Raw genomic sequence first — 23,142 nt, 5'->3', positions numbered from 1 at the left:
ATGATCTTTCATGTCTTTATTGAAGACACCCATTAAACATACAAAGTGATGGTGGAAAAAAGTAAATGTTTGAATAACTGGTTGAACCACCTTTGGCAGCAATTTCCCTAAAGAAACGCCTTCCTGCAGCTGAGGATTAGACCTGCACAACATCCAGGAGGAACTTTGAAACATTTCTTCTCACAGAACTGCTTCAGCTCAGACATATTCTCAGGATGTCTGGTGTGAACAGCTCATGAAAACAGGGTTGAGGTCCAAGAGGTGGATTTTGTGTCTCTGAAATCATTCTGTAAAAAATTTAGTTTGATGTTTAGAGTCATTGTCCTGCTACATCACCTAACTTCTTCCCTTAGCTGCAGCGTGCAGACAGCCACTTTCCTTTAGAGTAGCTTGATAAACTTGGGAAAAGAGCCCCAGATCACACAGCTTCATTGAGTTCACTTACTTTTTCTTGCAACTGTATATTTCAGTGACTTAATATAAGTGCAGCTTCAACAAAAACTCAAATGTTTCTACCAGACAGAGAAAATATGTTGGCCATTATTTTGCTTTAAAAAAATGGAAATTCACTTCATATTCTAACAAAGGAAAGTCATTTCTGTACCTCTCTGCCTACAAAAGTCAGTCGTACCTTTACCAAGAAACTGCAGCAGATACAGTGAACAATGACTTACCAGGTAGTGCAATAATATAGCTAATTTTAAACTTTATGCTGACATATATCGTTTGGAAGCTGAAGTTGTGTTTCTGTCCAACAAACATGCCATTAGTGTCATATTTATGAATTCCTAGGCTACTTATGACACTGAAGACTGCAAGGTGGAGAAACTCTTGTGTCAAACTATCTTTCAGTAAACAAAATTCCGATGTCATGTGATAAAAATCATTTGTAGGAATTTATTAAAGAAAATTTACTTTCCGAAAAGCAGCGTTAGGATTATAGTGTTGTATTGCTTGTAGATTTCAATCACTTGTGGCTGTTATTTATATACGCAAAGTCAGTATTTGGTCAGATCAGTTGATTTCAGTAGTTCTACCTAATTTTTGCCCATGGTACATCATTTTTAGGTTCAGTGAGTGTAGGCTGACATGTAAACTGTCCACACCAGGAAATGATGAGAGTGTGGGTCATTATTCAGTTAAAGCCAGACTTGATAAGTGCTTGACCCCAAAATCTCAACCTGAAATGAAAAAACAAAAGAGGTTTTTTTTTTTTTTAATTTGTGTATTTTGTTTCTGTTCCAGCATCTCTTCCCTCCTTTTAATCCACTTACTGGCTTTGAGTGGAAGTTTTTAAATGTTGAAGTGTCTTTGTTGCTTATGTTTGGTAGCGTACCAATGTGCGTGAAATGAAGTTGTTCCAACTGTACACTACATCTGTGTACACGGTACTGTACACAGAAGGAAATTCCCTGAAATGAAGAGGATGTTTTGTTTTGTTTCCTTCAATTCACTCTGGTATGGAAAATGACTCCCCTACTAACCTCTATAATATGCCATTTATCTTGCAGGTCCAAGCTCCCCTCCCTCATTGTATGTAGTGCATACCATTCAGCCTTTTGTATTGCAAAGTAGATATCCTACAATTTCCCCAAGCAGTGCTACATGTTCCCAGCCTTGCCCTGTCCCTGAAGTGCTGTTTTAACAGGAGCTGGTTTGGAGGTTGCCCTCAGTGAGGATAGAGGTGATGGTGGAGGGGTCGTACAGGCTGTCGTCATCATCTGAGCTGAGGGCTGATGAATCCAAAACTGGGCGCATTGCTGCTTGAGTTTTTCTTCTGTAACACATAACCACCATTTGTTAGAATAATTCTCAACAACATTAAGTGTTAAAAAACATTTACTTATTATTATCTATGTTAGATTTATATTGCTATATACAGATTCTAATGCAGTCAAACCTTTTAACCTGTATTTTTAACTATTTGGACTGTTTGCACATACAAGTGTGTGTGAGATCATCCAAAAAGTGGCAGTTATTGTTCCCCCTCTGCTGGTTATAGACAAGAACAACATACATTTCTTTGTGTCTGGAATTTACTTCCCCTGAGGTGCATGAGTAACACTGTGAAATACTGCACCTCAGGGTGTCTGTGTGAACCTCTAACAGCTGTCTATAATCCTGAATAATCATTCACTGGTAATGTCGTCTACAGGCATTATTATTATTGTATGACATAAGAAAGAGGGGTGATGTCTCTCTCTTAGTCATAGTGTCTGACTATCTCTCTCCGACACACACACACGCACACACACTGCTGCCAGAAAATGTCGTGTAGAGTTTTTACCAAAAGCTCACAGTGAGTAACAAATTGGATGGGAAACAATGGACAGAGACAAAAAGAGGGACATGCTTACTTGAGCTCAGTCTCCAGTGCAGTGACTCTGGCCTGCAAGGCTTCTTTAAGCTCCATCTGTTCCTCCATGTCTCTCTGAGCTTTTCTCTTCAGTCCATCTACTCTTTCCAGCTCTGTCTCTCCTTCATCCACCTGCCTCTTTAGAGCCTTTACTCTCAGAGCGAGCTATAACACAAAGTGTAATTTGGCTTTATACTGTACAGTATGTGTTTTCATGTGGTCACACACACGATACACATAGTGACATGCAGTAGGTATTGAATGGGTATACCTGGTCTCTCTGTTCAGTGTGTGTTTGTCTTTCCTCATCCAGCATCATGTTGAGCTCTTTTAGTTTCCTCTCCATGCGTCGCTGAGACGCCAACACAGAGTTCTTCTCCCTTCACATACACAAGAGAAGAACAGCATGAGAAATGTAATCCTGTTAAAAAGAGTTATTCTCTCAGCTACTTCCAATATGCCCTTGAGGAGGATGTTTTTCAATTTATTGCTCCCACCGAGCCGTGTAGCAATGTGTGGAAGTCTACTTTAGTGTTTATGTGACTGTATTCATATGAAGCAGAATCAGGTTTAATAGCTAAAACTCTGAGATAAATTCCACTCTACTATAATTATTAGTAAATTATAATCCACCTTTCCTCACTACGTAGTCGTTCCTCCAGATCCAGGATCTTGTTCTCCAGCTGAGAGACTCCTGCTGAGGATCGAGACTGGCCCTCCATGTCAGCCACACGACTCCTCAGTTCCTTCAGCTGCAGGGACACACGAGGACAAAAAAAACAATACTCTAAAACAAGTGTTTCATTTAAGTATTTTAAATTCAAGTGAAGATGCTAGGGTACAGAGAAACTGAAGACTGCAGTTTGACTCAGATATGACAGACAATATATACACATACATGTCTCTCCATGGCGTTCTTGTCCAGCTCCAGGTCCTGCTTGGAAGATCTCTCCTGCATCAGCTCAGAGCGGAGCTGATCTATCTGGTCTCTGCTTCTGGCCACGCGTTCTGTCAGCATCTCCACACTGCTTTTCTCCTCCTCCAGCTCCAAATCCATACGCTTGAGTTTGTCCTGATGCAGACAAGAGGAGATCAACTTAATTGGGTGCTTAGAAAGGAGACACTGTGTAGATTTAGTGCCAGAGACAGGCTGGGTGTGTAGGGTGGGCTATTGATGTGTTCCTTTTGAAAACTGAACAGATAAACAGGCACATAATAAACAAACCTCATATCTACTTCAAAATACATGTGTTTTTATTCCTTTCACTGTGCCTTTATAAAGGCTGTGTGAACTGCTTATTATCTTAATCCTATTTAGATTCAGTATTTAGAAATATTAATGGACTATACATGTCGTACATAGGTATAACTTACAGACTGCTACTGCTAACAATGTATGCAGAGCAGAACTATTAACAGCTGAGAGTTCTGTAGTCATGGTGCATTTTCCCAAATGGTTTTATTTTCCCAAACCACAAGGCTAGCAGATGCACATATTTTACCTCCAGGATACGAATCTCCCGAGTTTTCTCGTTGTGGCTGTTTTTGCTGGCCTCTATCTCTCCCTCAAGGTGGCGCAGTCTGTTGGTGAGAAGCTCTTTATCCAGCTGGTGGTTGTCTCTCTCCTCACATACAAGCAGAAGCTCCTTCTTCTGTCGTGACATCTATTTAGATTTACCATGATATTAGAAATCATGAGAAAACGATGTGTGCGATCAGTCAAGCATACACCATGAATGTTGTGTGTCAAAACTACTGCAAACATTCAGGCCAGATACAGTTATAATAATAAAACCAACAACTAGGCCAAACAGGAAAGTTAGAAACTTTCAAAACATAACCACTCAAAACACACACTTCTTCCTCCAGTCTCCTTAAATTTAGATGGCTTCTTTCCAGCTCAGTCTGAGCGCTGTTTCCATTACGTTGCACCTCCTGCATTTCCTTGCGTGCTTTCTCTCTCTGCTCCTCCAGCTGAACCTTGAGAGCCTGCATCTCCTCTCTTGAGGACATGGTCAGAGACTCATACTGACAAGGAGAGAAAGGACAAACCAAAAAAGCAAAAGGATGACATTTTTGTTTACCACTTTGCAAGTGTACAGTATACAGAGGATCCTTCTTACCTCTTTGTTGAGTTTCTCCAAAGCTCTCTCCTGCTGTCGTTTGGTCTCTTCCAGCTGGCTGACATTCTGTCTGAGTGTCTCTCTGTCTTTTTCTATATCCTCTAGGCGCACACTGAGTTCACGGTTCTCCTGGCTCAGTCTGGAGATTTTTCTCTTGGCCTCATCTAGCTCAGACCTCAATCCTCTCACCTCAGTGTGGAGGGCGAGCTCTGCCTCTGAGCTCTCTGTAGCATTGGCCTGCAGCTGGTTCTGGGGAGGATGTCCAATTATGCTTTATGTGTTTATTACTTCCAAACACACTGAGTTTAGCTGTGTTGTTTGTGAGAATGCTTACCTCTAACCGTGAAAGTTTTTCTCTGAGACGGGTGTTGTCCTCCTTCTGATCCTCCTGGGCATCTTGGAGTGATTTAAGGTCCATCTGAGCTCTATTGAGGTGTGTCTCATTGGCTTCCAGCTCCTCCTCAGCCAATGAGAGTTTTTCTTTGAGCTGGCTAGCTTCAGTACGTGCCTCACCAAGCTTCTGCTCCAGCTCTGAAACCACGGATGGGTCTGGGAGCTATAGGCAGCAAGACAAAGGAATGATTTAGAGAAAAGTGCAGGGGAGATACACATGACCAGGCAATCAGTTTTGACAGGCTGTGCAGGCAATCAGTTTTATTTACATGGTTAAAACAATGGTCACTTTATATGATCCCTATGGGGTGCTATAGTCTTTTACTGTGCAAACAAACTAACGCGTTTGCTCTTCTCCTGTGCCTTGGTGAAGTCGTCTTTGGCCCTCTGTAACTGGTCCTTTAACCTGCCAATCTCATATTTCAGTTCTGCCTCTTGCTCCTGATGAGACTTCTTAATTGAGATGACCTCCATGACCCTCCTGTCAACATCTGTCCTGTGTTTCTCCACCTCAGACTTAGCCTTCTGCAGATCAGCATTGCTTCGCTCAAGCTCCTGAACAGAAAAGTGAACAATGTGACAGTTACACTGCTTCGTCAAGTTAATCACCTGTGCATTAGTGATCATTCAAAAGTACTGCACCTGTTTGAGAGTCTGTGTGTAGTTGGGGTCTGGTATCTGTTGTTTCATAGTGTTCACCTTCTCCTGGAACTCCTTCAGTTCCTCCTCAAACTCCTCTTTTTCTAAACGGGCTTGGAGGAGTCTGAAAAATCAAACATCTGATCTGAACAAACTATACCTTTTAGAATTTAGGTAAGTAGTACCTGATTATCTGATCAGCAGAGGTTGAGTGCATAGGTGAATCATAAGTGAAATTAATTCTCTTTGATGTAGTTAATGAGCAAATAAATCATTATTTGTATTTGTTCAACAACAGGAAATAAATCATCATTCCCTGTTGCCACCGTAGAGCTACACACATTTACAGAAAACAAGTCCAGAACATGTTTATTGCTACACACAGACTTTTAGGACTGCCACCACCACTCCTCTTACATAAAGTGTTCAAAGTAACTGAATGCACTGTGGGTAGTCAATACTTGAAAATAAGAAATGAAGATAATGACATCTGCCTGTACATCACAGGCACTAAACTAAGGGGTCCACAGCTCATGTGCTGTACATGGGAGAGCGTACACAGCCTATATTTGAATGTGGATTCAACAGGATGGAGACAGCACGTTACACAAGTCAAGAATCAGGGCTGTAAATGTGAATGGCCTCAACACTACAGTAAGACAGGTATTAACACAACTAGCCACATCAAACATCTACGTATCTAAACATAAATGCAGCTCAATTAGTGACTCTCACGCTGTTTCATGGCTGCTGGGTGGCTCTCTGACAGAGAGAAGGAGAAACATTGACCAGGTAGAATGAAAGAGAAGAGATGGACACACATTAGTAGTAAAGTAGGTGCAAAATAAAATAATATACAGCATAGAGGATGATAAAGTCCAAATTGTAATATGTTTAAATGTCTATAGACTCACTCCTGTTTAGTGGATCGAAGTTCGTCCCTGGTGGCATGAAACTGCTCCATCCAGTGGCTGCTCTCATCTCTACAGTCCTCCAACTGCTGCTGTAAAGAGCGAACTGTTGCATTGACGCGCAAACGCTCCGACTCGATTCCTGCTTGAGACTGAAACAGGAGACAAAAGAACTGAAATCCCACATTACTATAACCCTCCTATATACTACTAAGAGGATTATTTTTCTTCTATGTCTTGAAATTCTGAATGATGATCTACGTACAAGCTGTAAAGTACTTTCAATAAGAATCTACCAAAAGAAAATGTTGTTAGTGTAAGATCAAAACTTAGATGTAGTATTTAGAATCAGTTTATTTCTCAGGGAGTCCGTCATTCAGCCAGTTGTCTGCTCATGTTGTCAAATGTTGGTGATGCTCAGCTAAGTTTGTGTACCTGAGACACCTGCTCCATGCTGCTACGGAGCTTCTCCATGTCGGCACTGTACTGCTCTCGGAGTGCCTCTATCTCTTTGTCATGTGTGGCCACCTCTTCCTTTAGAGCTCCTTTCAGAGCTGTTAGCTCCCTCTCTCTTTGTTTTAGCATCTCCTCCAGCTTCTGTTTCAGCTGGCAGACCTCCACCAGCTGTGCCTGACAAGACATAATTTCCTGCAGACATGGGAAACATGCACCATTAACTCGATCCTTCTGATCTCTCTGCCTACCAATATTACTGTTTTTTGTTAGCATAAACCTTGTAAATGTTTCTGAAAAGGAATTAAAGTTAGTCTTGTATTTACTTGCAAACATTTTTTTCAACCTGTAAATGTACAATATACAAAATGCACTCTCAACAAGCAATTTAGGCTAGAAGTCTCAGCTTGTTTGAACTAATCCAAAAATAGAGTGAGTGGAGTTAATTTCTTTCTATTTACGCATCTACAGTATGTGGTTAAACATGTGCGAGTATGTTTCTGTGGTACCGTCTTGTTCCCATTTTCTCTTCTCAGTTCATCCTGAAGCTCAGCCAGCTGGTCCTCCATCTCTCTAACCCGTGCCTCTGCGTTCTCCCTATCCATACGCAGCTGAGTCAGCCTGCGAGGAAAAAGGGGACATACACATACCAGCTGATTCTTTAAAATCAAATGACTATGACATACTTATTTGGCCATGTGAATGAGATACAGTAACTGTTTGTGAAACTGTGAAGAGTGTGTGCTAGAAAACAAAGTGGGCTTGTCACTCTCCCTCTCACTCCAGACCACAAGATAACACAGACAAAGGCACAATGCCCTGTTTTTTTGCTTTCCCCTGTGTGTGTGTTTCAATGTGTGTGGTGTGGTGTCCCCTCACTCTGATTGTGTTTCATTTAATTCTGTCTTCTTCCGGTCCAGCATCTCCCGGAGTTGCAGATTTTCATCCAGACAAGACTCCAGCTCAGCTTTCAGAGTGGGATCAGAATTGCTAACAGAGTCCTACACACGAGCAGACATGATGAATAAATAAGAACAGTGCAACATTAGACATCAGGTACTGTAGCTCTGGTGAAATAAACTATGGGCTTTTAGGAAATGTTAAAGTGCGCTTGCATTTGCCCACCAATCAATATGCATAAGGGATTAAGGTCTTAAGAGCTATTAGCCATTAAGACCTGACCAACTTCCTTAAGCCAACATATAATGAGTCATTATTGAAGTTAGATTATTGTGTGTGCACCTCTGACCAGGCCAGAGGGCTTTAAGGATTAATCTGAGGATTAATCTAAAGCACACTCCAATGGACCCTCAGCCCTCTTGATAAGATTACTCAAAAGACACAAAAACTCTGAGGTCACGTCCACCAAACAACCAACAACTATTTTTTTGCTTGATAGTTGGTGCTCTCGTATCAAGAAGCCCTGTATGAGTGTTTATATGTGGCATTGGATGTGCTCCATGTAATTAGAGCTGAGTTAAAGTGGCAGGTTACTCTCTGCATGTTAACATCCTCCGGTGGCAGCCAGTCCCCACCAGACAGGTGGTTTCAAGGAGAGTTGGCGGGTCATCGTAGACCAAAACTACGGAAACAAGACTCAGCAAACACAGTGTATATGTCTTACAATGATAGTAATATTATGGATTTTGCCTTTAAAAGCTTTAAAAATGAGAAGATTAAGAAAAAGGCTTTATCCAATGCTCTGAAGTCACAGTGGAAATTAACTGCATTAAAGTAAAAGAAAATACATGTGATTTTTATTCTATTCATAAATAAAACTGTGTCTTATCCAGTAGAGAAACATGTACAGGAGGAAATAGTTCAGCACTGTTAACAAATTCGTAAGTATTGCAATTTTTATCAGTACAAAGAAATAAAGTCTCTAAGCCCTCACATCTCTATTGCTGCTTTGCTTACCCTTCTTTCCTCCTGCAGCGCAGTTTGTAGCTCAACCAGCTTTCTCTCAAGCTCCCTTTTTTCTCTCAACCACTCTTCCCTGGGGCTTTCTTTGGGCTGAAGAAAAATGTTCAGACTCATACAGTATATGATATGTAAGCAGTTTACTCACATAATTTCTTTATCTAATGTATGAATAAGTACAAGTACATGACTCAACAGCTTTGGATATTTTCAAAGAGAACAAACCTTAATATTCTGAGTCTTCTGAAGGATGAGCTTGACTTTGTGCTTGATGACAACATCACTATCGTTACTTCTGTGGGATGGTAAAAAGGCCAAAGGTAAGACCTTCACAATATTGTAGGAATGCACATTAACTTGTCTGGTAACAAGAAGATAACAGTAACAAGAGCTCCATACCCTTGTCTCAGGATGTTGAATATAGTCTGCATGACCTGCTCCTCTTCACTGCTCATTTCTGCACTGTGACCCTGGTCCAGCAAAAGGTCAGGGGTCACCTTAAGATATAGATCAGAAAACTGCTCTTGCAATGTTGCATTCTGTGTGGTGCTTTAAGCTCACTAAAAATCAGCTGAAATGCCAAAGAGGAAAATATTTTACTCTTACTTGTGTCTCAGTCAGACTAGCCTGCGGTCTCTCCACAGCAGTGTATCTCCCTGCTGAAGTCCACTGTTTAGCAGAGGGGCCAGGATATTTAGTGACAGCATCTTGGTTGCGTCCCAAGCTGCTATGGGTTGATGATGGAGGTGAGGAATAGGGGTTGGGGGTGAGGAGAGGAGATGCATCTCTGGGATCTTGCTGTGCAGGAGACCGGACTCTTTGCTGGCCAGTGACACCAGCATTAAACCTGTTTACTAGTCCATTGATTGAAGTCTGTCTCTGGTTAGACTGGAGCTCATTTGTTTGTTGAGGAGGATCAGGGTAGGACTGACTTCCTCTTACTGACCCCAGTGACCCATTGAGCCCTGCCTTATACGCACCATCCCACATATTCCTTCCCATGTCTTCCCTCTCCCCTCTTACTCCTAATCCTCCATCCAGGTTCCCATAACTGCCAGACTTCCCATCTCCCGGGGGCCTAGACAGCTGAAAATCCTCATTGCGGGGCCCTCCCTCTCCATCCCTTTCTAGCAGTGACCCATGGGACTGGGCTCGGCGTAGTGCCCCTCCCTGCCCTCCTCCAACTACATCTGCCCCCTGTGTTCTAGGCTCCTCATTCTCTCTCCTTCGAGGAAGACTACTGTAGCCAGATGGGTACTCGGTCCTGAGCTGGACTCCATAAGAGTCTCCTTTCTGTCCGTCCTTCAAGACCACATATGGCTGGCCAGCAATGCCCTGCACCCTGACTGCTACACCATATTTTGAGGGGGTCTGAGTCTTGGTTTTGGGCTGGGACCCAGGTTGCATCCCGCCAGTGTCACAGAGATCATTGATGAAGCGAATCTGAACCCCGTAATCCACCGGTGTCTTTCGACCTGAGGATGATGTGCTCATGCTGGTAACATAGAAGAGATCAGGGTAAGGACAACAGAAAGGAAGCACGACCAGAGTGAGAGCACAGACATCCAGGTTACATACTGGCTTAAGTTTGAATTAGGTTTAGTGAATCTTCACATCCAAATCATGGGCTTTACCTCATTACATTACGTTTTAATAATTTGGCAGATGCTTCTGTCCACAGCCACTCAACTTTTCCTCACACAGAGGCATAATTTATGGACAGTTTGACATGTAGACCACCAATTCCATGATCAGTGGACAACCTGCACTAGTATCTTGAAAAATAATATTTATTCATCTATCCAACATACAGCATCAATACTGTATTTTTAAAACTAGTTTGAATATTAAAGCCACAAAAATCCAGTTTCACACAGGCTATACTCATATTAGCAGCAATACAACAGATAACCAAGTTAACAAAACCCCTCTTCCCTTAATACAGTTTCTCACTAGAGGGAATCAAACAAAGAATACTTTGTTAAAACACACACTGAGATGCAGCCTTGCTTTAAACAAAGTGACACAGATTTAGGCAGTGACACTCAGTTTCTGCTTGAGTGGACTTTGTCCTGATTGCACTCCATTAGTCATTAACCTGAGAGCACACACCCACATATTACTTTCCAACCAACTAAGCTTTCTCAACAGCTGGAAGCTTCCCAACTAAATACCAAACTTAAATCCCTACAATAGAAACTGCCACAGTCATTTCATTCTTTTAAACACTGTAATTTCTTTACTTTCTTGTTTTTTCTTAAGCCTGTTGACAGCAAACTACCCTCCTATTTCTCTGAAAGCCTTGGTGAATGATTCTGAAGGTATTTCTCTCCCACAGTAACTGATCACACCTTTATCAAGATTTAGCTACAAGTAACTGCTGACCTTATTCGACTCTGACACTTTTATAAAGTCCTGAACATTCCTGTCATTTTGTGGACTGACTGATTGTGTTAGGTCATAATGTGACATTCCATCCCCATGTCATTACAACAGTATGGTTCATTAAACACTATTACAACACTCCCTGCTGACGTCTCTGTGCTGCACCTTTCACTTCCTCACAATTTTCCTAGGTGAGAGACAGAAAATGGGTTGGGAAGCAGAAAGGGAGGGTGAAGTGAGAAAGCGAGAGAGGGGGGAAAAAAAAGCTTCTTTTATCAGTTTCTTGCGTGATAAAAATCCAAAGTCAGCTTTGTATGCCCTGGTTATAAAAGTGATTAGCAATACAAAAAAAACTACAGTGTAAGAATAAGTGAAGGTAAATGTTTTGGGCTGGATCAAGATGACCTCTGAAGGTATTTGTGTGCTTGTGGTGCATAAGTATCATCTACAGATAGACCTGCACAGTTAGTGCCTTTTTTTTTTTACCCTTGGGGAATAACTGAGGAAGCATCACGTCACAACACATTTGTGAAGTCGTGCATGAAGTCTGCAGCTCCCTGTGTTTACACCAAGGTCAAACAAACATGCAATGCACCAACAACCCAAGTCTGAGCTACAGTTTGAGTGAGTCCAATTAACTTACAGAAAGGCAACTGTAAAGTAGAAACAAAAATCTCTCTCCCTTATTGTCTGTTCATTTTTATTGCTTAATCAGTTATTTTTTAGGTTACAGGAGAGGAATGCATTGCCAACTCCAAAGGGGACAGGGGTGAGGGGGAACTCATCCTATTGTCCCACTGATGTGGGGCGGAAAATGAGGGCAGCAATTCTGAGAATCTTAAAACTACGCCATGCTCTTTTGCTCACTCCCTGACTCTGTTTGTGATTATAACAACTTTGTTTCATCACTGATATTTTTATCCCCACACACCTTCCTTTTTAGGTTTCTTCACAAAGATAGGATAAACATCCTTTTACAAACTGAAAGTAGGATATAAAACAAGTTATTCTTTATTTAATTTGCTTATACAGTATCTGTGTGGTGAAACACGTCAGTCACACCTAATGTTTGTATTGCTAATGTTAAGTAATAATACTATAGTTCCAGCTTCTCAATTAGAAGGTTCAATGGTTGGTCAGACAAATAACCAGTGATCCAACTGGTCGGACAAGTGAACTGAAGATGACACCATAAGCTTAGAAAAATTACCCAATATTGACAATAACCACTAGTTGCAGTCCTCATATTACTTTAACAGGCTTCAAATAAAAGCAAAGGTACCTGGATCCCACTTATATCATTAATAGGATGTGACTTTAATAACTTCTTCAGCCTTGCTTGCCTAGCAAAGTGTGCATCAGGCGCTTTTAGATGTTACTCTGCAGTCACGCTGACGAGCTCCCGGCCTCTGGCTTTAAATTGAATTCCTGCACAGTAAATTGAATTCCCCTGTTAAGATCCAACATGGAATGGAAAATGTAATTTGGAGATTACAGCGGGTGTGAAGAAAAATGAAAAGACAGTAATGTGAAGGGTCATGAAAGTGATCCTGCTGAACCACGCTGACTCTGACCTCTATAACCTGGGCTAAAACAGATATAGCTACAGATAGCAGCAAAGGCTGAAGGTTATCTGAGACACTTATTCAAATTATGACTAATCTATTCCAGCAAATGTTGTATGTGGTGTTTATAATACACTATCATATAACAGTTGTGTATTTTCAGTATTTTTGAAAAAATGACAAAATTGATTCATGAACTGAAACTGTTTCAACATTAGTTTACTACAATGAAGTCAAGATGGTCATGCTGGTAAATAGTTTCCCTTTTCTTCCAGGTGAATCATTACGTTTTACTGTCATTATCTAGAACAGAGGGTGTGAGTAGCAGCAATGGACAAACGGTATCTCACTCCTTCACTGTCTTTAAAGGACAGGCCTGCACTTAGTCTTCAGGGTATCCTTCCTCTTCATAACATTCTTGACACAAAACCAGGCCCTCATCCTCTCTCCAGACTAGTCACCGCTTCTCTTTCACGCCCAAATAAATGGCCATTTATTCCTCTTCTCAAATACAAAGAAGTTCATTGGCATAACAAAGAGAGACTTGTGTGTTACCAAACAGTACACAAATGACACCGTATTAGGAGCACATAAGCGCCCCTCCCTTTCCCCGCATTCCAGACACTTGTTTCTTTCTGTCCTTCTCACTTACACTTGCTGAGAGTGTGTGTGTGTGTGTGTGTGTGTGTGTGTGTGTGTGAGAGAGAGAGAGACTGGTAGTGATTTAAAGGATTTTATCTGCACACTTGACTGTGTGTACCTGTAAGACTGGACTGACATTTGTGATTCAGCATTGCAGACTAATTGCAAACCACCACACTAAACGTTGTGACATGTTCACTCTGTGTGAGAATTAAATCACGTCTGCAGGTTGCTCCGACTGTATAATTAGTGAAATTCGTGACACAGCCTTTTGCCCACCTCCACCACTGTAATCAGCCCTTTTCCCTGTCTGTGTCACCGGTTTCACCTGACTCCAGTTTCACCTTGAACAGCATCTCTGTGAGGCTCCTGACAAAGAAACAGCTCGACTATAGTTAGGTTTAGGCTTCTAGTAAATGCATGTCAGGATGTTTTGTTATTATATTGCTTAGCTTCAAGGCCAAGGATTTGACAGATGGTTACATTTAAAGTGATGAACACTGTCTGAGAAAATGATTTTCTTTTTTCAGGGGCTAATCCTACTGGCAGCTCGGGACACAGACATCCACCTGTTTAGAAGCGAAACGTCTTCCACTAGGAATCGTTCGTGTGGCATTAAAGTGTCCATTTTATTGGACAAACGTGATAGTATAAGCATATATAAATGTATATATAATATAAAGGTATATAACCACCTTTTACAGGCTCATTTGCAGACATGTCACACACATACTCCACATCACATTAACGTTAGCTCGGAGCTTTCGATGCAACAAACAAACGTTAGCGAACAAGCTAAACTTGCAAACAAAAATACAATGACACATTGTCGTAAGAAATGACTACATAACTAACTAAAACTAAGAAATACTTATTTTCCAGACGTACAACGATACGTTAGTGTTGACTAACTAACTAACAGGTTAACTAACTAACTAACTGACAGCTTGTAACGTTATCTGTCTGCTTCACTTGTCTGATAACGTCAAGTGCAAAAACTAACATAAAGTTACCTCTCTCTCTCTCAATTTTCCTTCTGCTCCTCTCCGATTTGTCGCCACCGCTATTTCGACGATAATTTAAATATTTTCACTGACATCCATCAAAGTCCAGAGAGAAAAGCGAGGTGCAAAAACAACTGCTGGCAAATTCCACACAGCAACAAGTTCTCTGAGCGGCGACATTAACCTGTTACCTATTGTCGGGGATGGAACAGTCCCGCCCAGCCCGGCCGGATGGTGCGCTCTGATTGGTTTATTTCTTAGAAATAGGCGGGACTATAGATACCGGCTACGTTTGCTATTGGTGGGATCAGTACGTCAACCATTCGTTGCGTTTGGAGCACTTACTTTTCGAGGAAAATCGGAAGCTCGTATTTAAATGTACAGTGAATTCAACAAATACCAGTAAAGAACAGACGAAGCTGACAATACAACTATTTTCAGAACAAGAAATAAACCCACACTAAGTGTAGAGTGGCGCCTCCTTAATTCTGGTGCTCCAATTTACCAGTAGATGGTGCAAATATCCTCCAGCTGAATCAGCCGCAGCACATAAAGACCTCGGCAAATGCCCCAAATCTCTGCTGCAAGTGTATAATATAAAATAACATGCAACTGAAAAATAAATGAATAAAAAATAACAGCCACTGAAACGTTATATATATTGTCATTCTGTAGTTTAGGTTATGTTGATATAGGCTGCAGATATTTTATTCAGGTAAGTAGGTGTTTGGTTATTATAGGCCTATATTTACATGTCACTAAAGTGTAACACATATTTACACAATTTAAGTCATGAAATTAAGTCAGGGTCGTTTTACTATCTGTCTCGTACATGACATAACATTCACTTCTGGATGGTGCCCAGTACAACCACAGTCTGTCCGCTCTCACCACTGAGCAGCTCCACTGATGGAGCTGGGGGTTAGGAGCCTTGCTCAAGGGCACCACGCAGTGGTGTTGATGAGGAGGGAACAAGTGCTGCCTTTCACTTGGATCAGCCCAGCACTACCCTTAACAGGAAAAACGGTTCGAATAAAGGACACATGGATATTTATTTGGTACATATATAATATATTTATAATAATTGTATTATAAATCATCTGTTTAATTCCGTAATTTGGTGGCATTATAGTGTGCCTGTAATAATCGTTATTGCAGATTTTTAATCTCTGGCCTTCCTGGTTGAATAATTGGCTATACATTAGACGAACTGTTTCAAAAGGCTGGTTTAAAAACGCATATTGGCAAAGGACATCTCTCGATAACTCACTGCATGTCTTAATCGCTTAGCAGTTCATACATGGAAAAAAAGTCAAACTGTATAGTAATTACTGTAATATAACTGTCACATGTTGAGTTTTATATTTGCGCCTATTATTAGGTCAACTGCCAATTAAGTTTGGAGATTTATAGATTTTCAGTTATGACTGAAATATTACAGTAAAGCTCCCACCCCGCCCAGTCCACATCCAACCCCTCCCCAAATTCCAACGACATCTCACGGTTCGCGCACTGAGCTTTTCTCTTTATCTCATCACTTCGCCTGGTCGACAGACTGGACGCACAATCTCAGTCTCCGGGAATGGGATCTTTACTGGGTTCAAAGAAAAACTTCCAGTTCTTTCGAGTGTACGCTCTGCAGAAGCTACTCTTCAAACTACAGGGATAGTTGTTAATCCAGGTGCAACACCGGTAAATGATTTCCAAGAAGCACCAGAAGTTGTCTGACTGCCAGGGGGGTTTCGGACGGTAGCAGTTAGTACGGCATCATAAAGTGGACTCTGTTGAGTTTTATTTTACGCAAAGCTTTGCAGTTTCATGCCAACCGAGACGTGCGTAAAACACTTGTGCGTAAAGTTGGAGTCGTTGCGCACAGTTCAAAGTTAGTTCTAGGGGGTAACTCTGTTAACGTTAACATCTGCGAGAAGTGCCTGTATTTTGACAGCCATGGCAAAATGGTTCCGAGATTTTCCTATCAACCTAAAGAACGGAAACGAAAGGGTTCGTTCGGCCTCTGAATCAGGTCCACAAACTCGACCCAAACCCTCGTTTTCTCGAGACAGTTTGAAAGGAAACCAGCGTAAGGATGGAGGGGTGGGGGGGTTGTTGGCAGGGAGAAATAGGAAAAATTCGGCTACAGAGTTGGGTCGTAGCAACGCTGTTTCTATTGGGACAGTCTGGGATAGTCTTGCACCTGGAAAAGGTCGCAAAAACTCCAAGATCGAGAGTGGGCCACCCGATGAGAACCGCCAGGTCAGAACCTCTAGTCTGGCGCAAGCGTACATCAGCAGGATGATCAAAGTGGACAAACAAGACAAGACTCCCAAACTTAACGGGATATGTGAACAAAAGGTGCCTGAGAACGAGAAGGGAAGGTCCGACATCAAAACAACGGTGAGTGAGCGTGAATGTGAACCAGCCAATGCCATCGACATGCACCAACTTATGATCTTCACATTTTACTCAGTTGTTTTAGATTTAGAATCAAATCGAGACAGAACTAGTTATTGTCGTATATTTATAAATTAGAATATTTATTAATATTCAATATACATATACATTTACATTTCATTGTGGGCTTGGGGTTAGAGCTTTCCTTTGTACTTTCCCCTCCTACCTCAGTTCATTACACTGTATTCAGTTTCCATGGTCTCTAAAGAATACAGTGAAGTTTCACTACATTGTGTCAGATCAAACAGACAAACACAATGCACTGACCTCTTTGCACAACTATTTCCGCTTGTCTCTCCATTACTTGTCACTCAGTCATGGACACACACACACACACACACACACACACACACACACACACACACACACACACACACACACACACAACATCAGATCCCTCACCCAGTGCCCGTTCTGTTGTTTGTCTCCAGGTAAATGCAACATCTGTGTAGGTTTCAACTCCACATTGTCATTTCTCACTCATCTTTATCTTGTCACAGCTGATTATCTTTGAGGACTATGCAGATCCTTATGATGCAGAGAAAACCAAGAAGCAGAGAGACGCTGAGAGAACAGGTGTGAATGACGGGTACATGGAGCCTTATGATGCCCAGGTCATCATCACAGGTGAGATCATCTGTAGTATATCAGCAGTGTTACATTAGGGAAGGACATGTGCATTTCAAACCAGTCCCTCTTTGATTTGATGTTTCAAGTGTGAATTGTGTTTAGAGAAAATAGTCAAACAAATGTTAAAGTACATACTAAAATAAATGTGTAATCATAAATTCTCCAAAAGCAGAATTGCAGATTATAAAATAGATTTGATATTATCAATACATTTTACTTTGCATCTCAACTTTGATTAACTGAGCAGGTTAGTTATTCTGACTTTACTCTGTCTAAGCCCAAAAAAAACGAATTAAACTTCTTACTGTATTCTAACAATCTCCCATCGTTAATAAACAGCTGTTTAAAGGGACTGAGAGCCAAGCTAGACCCCCAGTCTCTCTTCTGACTTCCCTCCCTGCTGGCGGTTGCTATAGGAACAGTGTTGTGCAGGGGCAATGGGTGCAGCTTCCTCTTCCAACTTCCAACTTCCTGTCTCCTGCCTCTGTTTCCTTTGCCCCATTCTCTTGATAGGAAGTTGGCCCCCAGTGCCCCCACTTACACACACACACACACACACACACACACACACATATATTTTATGGTCTCTTACGTGTGAAAAAGAATCAAAAGACCCCCCCCGCAACCTACACATTACCCTCGCCCCTTGCCCAATCACTTCCCAGCAGTCAGGAAGTGGCTGGTCAGTCAGCCAATCAGAGGTTGTGTTGACCTTTTCTTCCTGTAACTCCATTGTTTGGTCACACAATAGCGCAGACACACAGGCTACCTGTTGGACAGAAAAGAAACACATCAAGTGAAATTCCTAAAAAAGTAATGACCTGACAAAACAAACACAATGTCCTAAAGAATATAAATGTGTGAGGCTAAAAACCAGTGTTGGGGGAGCTGTACTCTGCATTTCTGTATTTAAAAGACAAACAAACAAACAAAAAAAAAACCCATAGAATTTTTAAATAAGGATTGCATGTGACAACCTTACCACAAAATGTGCAATATAAAAACAATACACAACAAAACAAACAAATATTTTTACATGAACCTCAGCGTAGCATTAATATATATATATATATATATATATATATGTGTCTAGCATAGAATAAAAGGTACAGTGATGTAGTTACAGTGTGTTGAAAGTCTATTTCTGTGCCACAGTAACTCACTTTTTGTCTAGAAAGTATTTTAACTGCTAGAAAAAAAACCACATACACCCGTCCTGTCAGAGTTTCTGTGTCCAAAAAAACTGGAACCGTGAATTCTCTCTGCCAAATGACTCATAGCATTTTCACCTTTTCCCAATACATTTCCTCTTTATTGCATTGAGATTAATGTGAGCCTGAACTGGCTCAAATACAAGGGAATAATGAGAAATGAATCAGAACATTGGTTTCTCTGTACCTGATGTGGAGTTTAGGCTTGAATTTATTGTTGCAATAAGGAACGAAAGACATTTTATTGGGCATTTGGCAGTGTGGCTATATCATAAGTTTGAATCTTTAATCACTCTGCTGTTAACTAAGCACATCACATTATTCTGCTGTAGAGGTTCGTAGACGTGGCTCCAAAGATCTCCTGAAAGTGTGCGTTCTGCTGGACCGAGGCCAGAGAGAAGGGAAGAGAGAGGACGGCAAACCTTCACCCCCAAATATCTACGATATACCATACGAGGGTGGACTGGAGGGCGACAGCGAGGGGGTGTGGATCCCTGTCACGCGACCAGAGTCTGATGTCCGCCCCGCTGGAGAGTACGAACTGCCGTGGGAATGGAGAAAGGAGGACATTGTTAGAGCGTTGTCAGGTAGAGAAAGGGAGAAAGGGAGAAAGGGATGATGGGAATAGTGGGAAGGGTGGGAGTTTAGGGTGTGGAGGAAGGATGCCATGAGTTTTATTTGTATAGTAATGCCACAACAGTTTTGTGTTTGCTTTAGAGAGGAAATAAAACAATCCTACTGAATCAGTTTCCAGAGATTTGTTTACTTTGGTATCTCTGGCATGCTTTGATAAAGCTTTATTATGAAAGGTTGATATTGTCTCTTTTGCTTCCTTCAGCTCAGTTTGAGGCAGTGGATTGTTCTCCCAGCAAAGAGAACGGTTCAACCTCCGGCCGGCAGCAGCAGCAACAGCAGCAGCAGCAGCAGCAGCAGCAGCAACAACACACTCTCAGACAGAAGAACTGGAACCATAAAACCCTTGTGTCCTCCTCTCCAACCTCCTCTTCTTCTCCCTCCTTTCCATCCTCTCCTATTCTCAAACTGTCCCCCCTCACTCCACCAGCTCCCTCTTTCCCAACCCTAAAACTCTCATCCCTCTCACTGTCTACCAGCCCTAACAAACACTCCCCTCCGTCTCCTACCTCTCCTGGTTCCCCACTGGATGGGGAGGCTGCTAAGGTGGACCCCAGCCTACCCCTTGAAAAACAAAGGTAAGGAAGGAGAAGATATTGGGAAGCAATGTGGTGTGCACTGTTAGCTGAATGATTATTGTGCGTTCCATGTAACTGTCCAACTGGAGACCTTTGTTGCATGTCACAGCCTCTCATTCTCCTCATGTGTCCTGTCTGCAACTTCACGGTGGAACTATCATATAAAGGCAAATAATTGTAAAAGAAATGATAAAAAAAACAACTTATATTAAAATAAATAACTAATTTATTAGATTTAAACAAATTACCCATAAAGCAGATGGTTGATTTTTTTCTAAGCTGTTAACAGACATGATCTACCTCTCACCCGCTGCGTGCTGGGATGAGCTGTGGCACCCACCACAGCCTTGAACAGGATAAGTGGATTGAGGGAATTAAACAAATGAGATGAGGGTTGAGACACTTGGTTGCCTTCATCTCATGTCTGCGTATTATTTGTACCCAGACATAAGGCCTTATTTCTCACAGACTTTTCACAGTAAACCTGCTACAGGTTTTTTCTCTTCTGTTGGTCTTTACTTTACCGTCTGTGTTTGTGAGAAGCACCTTCCTCGGTTTTGACTAAAAAATTTCCCTTTGTAAAAGTTGAAAATCAGTAAAGTGAATTTCCCCTAACATCTGATCTGGTGCCTCGCTATGTCAAAGACAGTGCAGAAACTGTCATCTTGGCCCAAATCTTTCATATAATTTACATTTACATTTATTACTGAGAGCATCAGCCACTGACAGCGCTTTATATAGCGAACATAATGGAGGAAGACTGCACCTTTTAGGTGAGGCTTCATTAAAGGGATCTGTTTTAGTGTAAACTCTCTTATGTCATTAATTGTGAACTGACTTTTCATATGGAACATTTGGGCAATATGCTCAGAGCATCACGTCATGTTCGCGTTTGTTCTCCCTCATGCTGTGGCTGTGTTTTGCCTTCAAGCAGCAAGGCCACATACAGCCCATTTATATATGGCTCTAGCCTGTAGCCACTGTCAGCACCACCCTGTGTCCCAATAGGCCTCCCTCAACACTGCACCGCCACCTACATTTTGTTTGTCCATTTTATTTATCTTTCTGACCTCTTCAGTTCACCTTTCAAAATAACTCTTACAGACCACAATACACTGTAGGTCTGTCTCATTTGCACGCTGTAAATCTTTGTTGATATCTCTACATTTCCTTTCTCCCGTCAGCCTCTTCCTCTTTTTTTATCTCTTTTACCATCAACACCTATCAGTAACTTGACATCTGACTTATCTCCATATGTCACTATGCTATATGTCAGTGATCTGCTGTCTCTCTCCACATGTCCTCTCCTCCCCCTCCCTTCCTCCATTGCCTCTCCAAGCTGGTACCATGGCAGTGTGAGTCGACAGCAGGCTGAGGCTCAGCTGCAGCGCTGCAGGGAAGCCAGCTTCTTGGTGAGAGACAGCGAATCAGGAACCAGCAAGTACTCCATTGCTCTAAAGTGAGTGCGTGGATGTGCATTTCACATGTGTGTGTCCTCACTACACACACAAGTATATAATGCAATACGTGCATATTTATGGCTATTTTTATCCTGACTTGGTTTGCCACATCTTGATATTAGTTTTTGTTCATCATACCATGACAGTGCTTATAATGTCACTTGACTTTTTAATTTATTTTCTATTATGACTATAAAATATATTTTGATTATGGTGCTAACATTGGCTCTGATTGATCCTGTTGTGACCCCAATTCACATTTCTGCAGAGCTTCTGTTGCTGGTATTGTAGCAGCAGCCTCTGAGGTGTTAATGCATGAGAATGTGTGTCGGGAACAGGTGCTCGAGGATGAAGGCGTAAATTGTGTGTGCCTTTATGTGTGTGTGTGTATGTGTGCATGCGCCTGAGTGCACATTTGTTTTATGATGCTCATTCATTTGAACGTCCACATCATTAGCCCCATTTACACTTCCACTGAACTCAGAAAATGCATAGCCTCATTCTGAGGGACAGATATGAGAGAACACATACTGTGTATTTTATTTTTCCATAGCTGTAATTGTTGTTCAGTGTCTGAACAACTGAAATTCTGTTACTGATAATGTTTTGTTTCTCTCTCTCTCCATTAGGACCAGTCAAAGTTGTGTGCACATAATTGTGGCCCAGACTAAGAGCAGTAAGGGCTTGGGCTACACCCTGGATCAGAGTAGCTGTGTGTTCTCCAATATCCCTGAGCTGGTCCACCACTACTGCACACACAGGCTGCCTTTCACTGGAGCAGAGCACATGACCCTGCAGCATCCTGTGCCCAGACCACACTGAACATGCGTAAAAAATAAACAAAAAGTACACATGACCAGACAAGGGCAGAGACACATATAGACACATTTATGCGCAAACATGCACAGAAAGACACATGTAATTGTAGTACACATGCATGCATACTCGAAGATATGCTGCTTTGGATTGCCCTGTGCACCACCTTTTTTTTATGTTTGTAGCTTCTCCATGCACACCCTAGTGGCCAAAATCAGACACTACAATAACCACCGGTCACATTGTTTTAGTTCTGACACAGATATCCACAAGACCAAAACATAGCACAACACACATAAACCCTGGTCAATATATTTAAAGTTTTCTACTGCCTGGTGTTTTTGCGCCATTGTTGTGTTCATTGCCTCTACATGCCATTCTCAACATCGAATGGACATCGAAACCAAATTGATTGTGTTATGTGCAACAGTGCCCATGAAGGACTGCACTTCTCATGAGACACGCATACACAGAGGTGCTGACATCATCAATTAGCACCATACCATCCAGTTTAGAGCTTTGTCTGAAAGATCAATACACCTGATTGGAGTATATTCGTTCATCCATCTGGAATGTCGATCAGCCTATTGAGCTATCTTGAAAATCAGGCTAATTTGACAACCACTCTGTTTGTTAAGAGAAGGAGCTTTATCGATTAGGATTTTGTAGTGTTACTGTACCTAGTCAGCAATATTGTTTGAGTGCAAGTGTGCAAATAAATATGTGAATATGAGGCTCATTTATGTGCCTTTGCTGTTAACTAATAATGAGACCTTTATGATTAAAAAGCTATGTTACATTATTGTAAATGAACACCTTTGCCATACCTTGAAAAGTACCTTCTGAATGCATAAATTATATATGTATAAGGTGTTGGATATTGTCAGAGTTTTTAAACCAACCACAAAATGGTATGGGCTGTATGTTATTGTTGTAAGACATTTACTCAGTGAATAAAGTAAAAAATTGTAA

General features: G+C 41.5%; 2 protein-coding genes across 2 annotated transcripts; one reads left to right on the top strand and one right to left on the bottom strand.

Annotated features, from left to right (window-relative positions):
- Positions 1–59: 59 nt before the first annotated feature.
- Positions 60–14,584, bottom strand: LOC113169612 (cingulin). The gene is made up of 20 exons (XM_026371169.2): positions 14,401–14,584; positions 9,402–10,290; positions 9,195–9,292; positions 9,021–9,090; positions 8,793–8,888; positions 7,755–7,876; positions 7,385–7,496; positions 6,858–7,070; positions 6,426–6,574; positions 5,515–5,635; positions 5,215–5,427; positions 4,814–5,035; positions 4,480–4,728; positions 4,214–4,384; positions 3,859–4,020; positions 3,255–3,428; positions 2,990–3,108; positions 2,628–2,736; positions 2,358–2,521; positions 60–1,777 (listed from the first exon to the last, which is right to left on the bottom strand). The coding sequence occupies exons 2-20, from the start codon at positions 10,287–10,289 to the stop codon at positions 1,642–1,644; spliced, it is 3,588 nt and encodes a 1,195-aa protein (XP_026226954.1). The 5' UTR covers position 10,290; positions 14,401–14,584; the 3' UTR covers positions 60–1,641.
- A 1,350-nt stretch (positions 14,585–15,934) lies between these two features.
- Positions 15,935–23,142, top strand: she (Src homology 2 domain containing E). Its single transcript, XM_026373117.1, has 6 exons — positions 15,935–16,785; positions 17,343–17,469; positions 19,016–19,270; positions 19,522–19,894; positions 21,234–21,353; positions 21,984–23,142. The coding sequence occupies exons 1-6, from the start codon at positions 16,339–16,341 to the stop codon at positions 22,174–22,176; spliced, it is 1,515 nt and encodes a 504-aa protein (XP_026228902.1). The 5' UTR covers positions 15,935–16,338; the 3' UTR covers positions 22,177–23,142.

This window comes from Anabas testudineus, chromosome 16, assembly GCF_900324465.2.
Source record: "Anabas testudineus chromosome 16, fAnaTes1.2, whole genome shotgun sequence".
In the NCBI taxonomy this organism is placed as follows: domain Eukaryota; kingdom Metazoa; phylum Chordata; class Actinopteri; order Anabantiformes; family Anabantidae; genus Anabas; species Anabas testudineus.
This window is presented reverse-complemented; position numbering and strand designations above follow the sequence as displayed.